The sequence below is a fragment of the Nicotiana tabacum genome, chromosome 8, assembly GCF_000715075.1.
Source record: "Nicotiana tabacum cultivar K326 chromosome 8, ASM71507v2, whole genome shotgun sequence".
Lineage (NCBI taxonomy): Eukaryota > Viridiplantae > Streptophyta > Magnoliopsida > Solanales > Solanaceae > Nicotiana > Nicotiana tabacum.
Window position 1 is genome coordinate 11,015,614 of NC_134087.1, and position 3,636 is coordinate 11,019,249.

Sequence of the window (3,636 nt, forward strand, 5' to 3'; positions counted from 1 at the left end):
AACGATTTTTAAAAAAAAAACATAATCTCAAAGTAAGCTGATTTTTCCAACTTGGCGAAAGAGTCTATATATCATAAACCCCAAAAGTCATAAATGATGTTGTCAATGTGTTACAAAGTGAATCAATAATTGCTCGTTGCAATGCATTTTGTTTATTGGTCGAAAACGACATCTATATTATAAAGTCTGATGAACTACTACTATTATTGTCGTTTCGAAGCCGAAAAAGACTTTTTGTGGTGTTTCAGTTCGGCTAATTTGTTATTCCTGGTTCCATGAAATCGTTCGATTGAATAGTCATAACCACATAAAAGTTTGACACATAAGTGTCTCTTGATGACGTGAAAGAGTGATATTAAGTGTAGATTATCTTCAATTGAAACCTTTTTTGCCAATTAAAAAAAATCTCAAAGCCATAATCTTCATAATTATTTCCCCATTGATACAAAATCAGCCAGTAATATAAGTTCATATTGATATCACCATCGGTCCATCACATCTTAACAATTAATAATCACATAGGAGAAACTCCCATTTATGTACAAAATAATTACACTTTTTACATTGAAAATATACAGAAACCACGAACCATCTTCAGTTGAAAGAGATGGATGGGCTTTTTGAACAGAAATACTATAGTCCAAATTCTTTTTTAAACCATAAATTATGATGTAAGCTCGATCACTTACGATAATTTTAGGTTCCAGCCTAGGCCATGGACCTTTTTGATCGTCCATTGATCCCGTCGAGGTAAGTATAGTCGAGATTAAAGATTATATTAAATATAAGGGTTGATGTGAGAAGAATAGTCACGAATGCCAGCTCCTTCCCATCCCATCCACTCTTCCCACATGTCCCAATCTGGATCGTTCACTCCTCTCATGGAATCACCATCATCATATTCCTCGTATATCTCCATCTCTGCCCTCTTCGTTTCACCTCTCAAGTTACTCATCACAACCTGCACCAAAAAACCTACCCATTAGAAAAATAATACTAGTACTATTAAGGAGACTCTGAATAATGGAGAAGTTAAAATAATTCTTAAATTGTTTAAAAAGGGACCTACGCAGACAAGTTCTAGTACGTATGATAAATAATTGAAACGGATAGTGACATTATTATTATTAATTTATTATTATTATTATGTAATTGGTATTTCTCAACTTTCAACAAAAGGTGAAAAGGACTTTTTGCCTAAAAAATATTCACGGTTCCCTACAAGATTAGATTATCCAAAGATGAAGTGATTGATACCTACTTAAAGTATTTGTTTACGGAATAAAATTTTTATATCCATTGAATCTCTGCTTTTAATAATGGTCCACTTTATTTATTAGTATTAGGGATAGATTAGAAGCACTATAAAAATTTACAACCACACTATCAAGAATCCAAGCCTTCTTTTGCTTTACAAAAGTAAGTTTGGTACACAAAATATTTTGCATTTCCCCACGTAAAATATTTTGCATTTCCCCGCGGGTATAAAGTAAACAATCTAATACAAGCATTAATAATCGTTTCTAAGGCACGATCCGTCACAAAATACAACTTTATCCTTATATAACTTTATCCTTGTTTCAGGGGATCCCATTAGAGCTAAAAACAACATATTAACCACGTTTGTTTGAGAACAGGAATAGATTTTAAAAAAAAAAAACATTTGTTTAATTATGAAAGCGAAAAAAAATGAATTAGAAAAAAATGGACAAACAAAAATAGTTGGAGAGATGGATGAAAACTTACATCGTATGCTTCATTGATTTGGTGAAATTGGATGCCGCAATTATTTCCTCTGCACACATCCGGGTGATACTGAAATTCAATCAAACACATTAACGTTATTCAACATGTCTATAAACAGAGAAGAGCTAAACGAAAACTAATAACAGCATAATTACAAGGCAACAATTTCCCAGAAAGCAATTATTCCATGGCAATTACTAATCCACCAAATTATTTAGTAAAACAGAGACATCCTTTTTGCATTAATTTTTTTTAAAACATTCGTCAACTTGTATCAATCTCGACTATTTTATAATTACTTTCAAGTTGCAATAAGCACAACCAGAGCAAATGTAGCCTTTCAGCTACGAGTTCAACTGAACTTATAACTTTAGTATGAGTAAAAACCTATTAAAATCGAAAAAGTACAATAAATTTAATACTAAAAATTCTAAAAACTAAACACATTAAATTTAAATTCTGAATCTGCCCGGCAAATAAAATTATGAAGGAGGAAGAATATACCTGAAGAGCAAGCTGTCTAAAAGCTTTCCTGACTTCAGATTCAGAAGCACCAGGCTGAATCCTCAACGTCTTGTAAGGATCACTCACAGAAGGGGAATAAACACACGATACCTTAAATCTAACATTCTCACCCTTCGTCTTCTTCTTTGAGCAGTTTTTCAAACGAATCCAAGACGCAGATGCAGAGCCGCAACCCCCAACGTTTCCCAGCATTCCAATAGCAGTCGCCATTAACGAATTAACTTTTCAAATAACCAACTTATCTATTTTCAAAAAATATTGATGTGATTCTAAGAAAATTAGCCACAAGCCGATCTTTAAATAGATTATGAATTAAATTGAATATTCAATGAAAACGGATCAAATAACACGGCAAACCGAATGTGAATGAGACTATGTTTGCTTTCCTAATTTATTAATCCGAATAATTGGTCTTGTAGAGGTCAACAAGATGGAAAAAGGAAAAGGAAAATTAAATAACAATGTGGATATAAAGATGTTTGAGTTGTTAAGGAGAGTCTGTTTATATATGTAAAAAAGGAGAAGAAAAAGGGATAAGAGAAAGACTGGTACGGTGTCTTTAGGGGGGTGGGGTGGGAGGTGGGGGTACCTGGTATGATGGTAGTGGTTGATGGGGAGGTGACGTGTCAGTCTTTGTGTGAAGGTAAAATAATGTTGTTTAAATTTCTATCTCCATAATTCTCTATTTTTCGCAATATTCCTATTTATAGTAGGAGTAGTACGAAACCTATTTCTATTTTTTTTTTTTAAATAGAAATAAAAAAATATTTATATATTAATTTGACAATGAAATTATTAAATTTAAATTAAATAAACTAATAAATATCAAATCCTAAATAGTTTTTTTGGATTTGATAACTGAGACCGGCTCTTCATTCACGAGCTTATCCGACTTTTGGCCGCTGGTTTGGTCTCATGTAGCAGGAATCCTTTTATATGGAGGCCTCTGTTTTATTATAATTTTTCAATTTATGTGAACCTGTTTGACTGGGTACTGAGTTTAAGAATAAAATGAAGATTTTTGAAATTTGTGGTCCTAAACAAGTTCAAATGGGGCCCAGAGTATTTGTGTGGTTATAAAAGCTTCTCATTAAGGGTAAAGTTGTAACTTTAAGCTAAATTGTTACCAAATTTAGAAAAGGTTCATTCTTTTTGGAACGGACTAAAAAGGAAATAGGTTCCCGTAGACTTGAACTGAGGGAGTATTCCGTTTTTGACCTCTATTTGATTTCCCTTTTTTGTTTATTTTCTTCTTATTTAATGGTTAAGAAGATTTTGCTTCTATTTTCCTTTAGATATTATGGGTCGTTTTCTTTATCTTTTACACAAATTTGGCATTAATAAAATTTATTCAAAAGAAATTAG

At 32.2% G+C, this 3,636-nt stretch overlaps 1 protein-coding gene across 1 annotated transcript; it reads right to left on the reverse strand.

Moving 5' to 3' along the window:
- Positions 1–500: 500 nt before the first annotated feature.
- On the reverse strand, positions 501–2,628 carry LOC107798623 (chaperone protein dnaJ 8, chloroplastic). Its single transcript, XM_016621643.2, has 3 exons — positions 2,251–2,628; positions 1,747–1,815; positions 501–961 (listed from the first exon to the last, which is right to left on the reverse strand). The coding sequence occupies exons 1-3, from the start codon at positions 2,479–2,481 to the stop codon at positions 779–781; spliced, it is 483 nt and encodes a 160-aa protein (XP_016477129.1). The 5' UTR covers positions 2,482–2,628; the 3' UTR covers positions 501–778.
- Between the last annotated feature and the right edge of the window lie 1,008 nt (positions 2,629–3,636).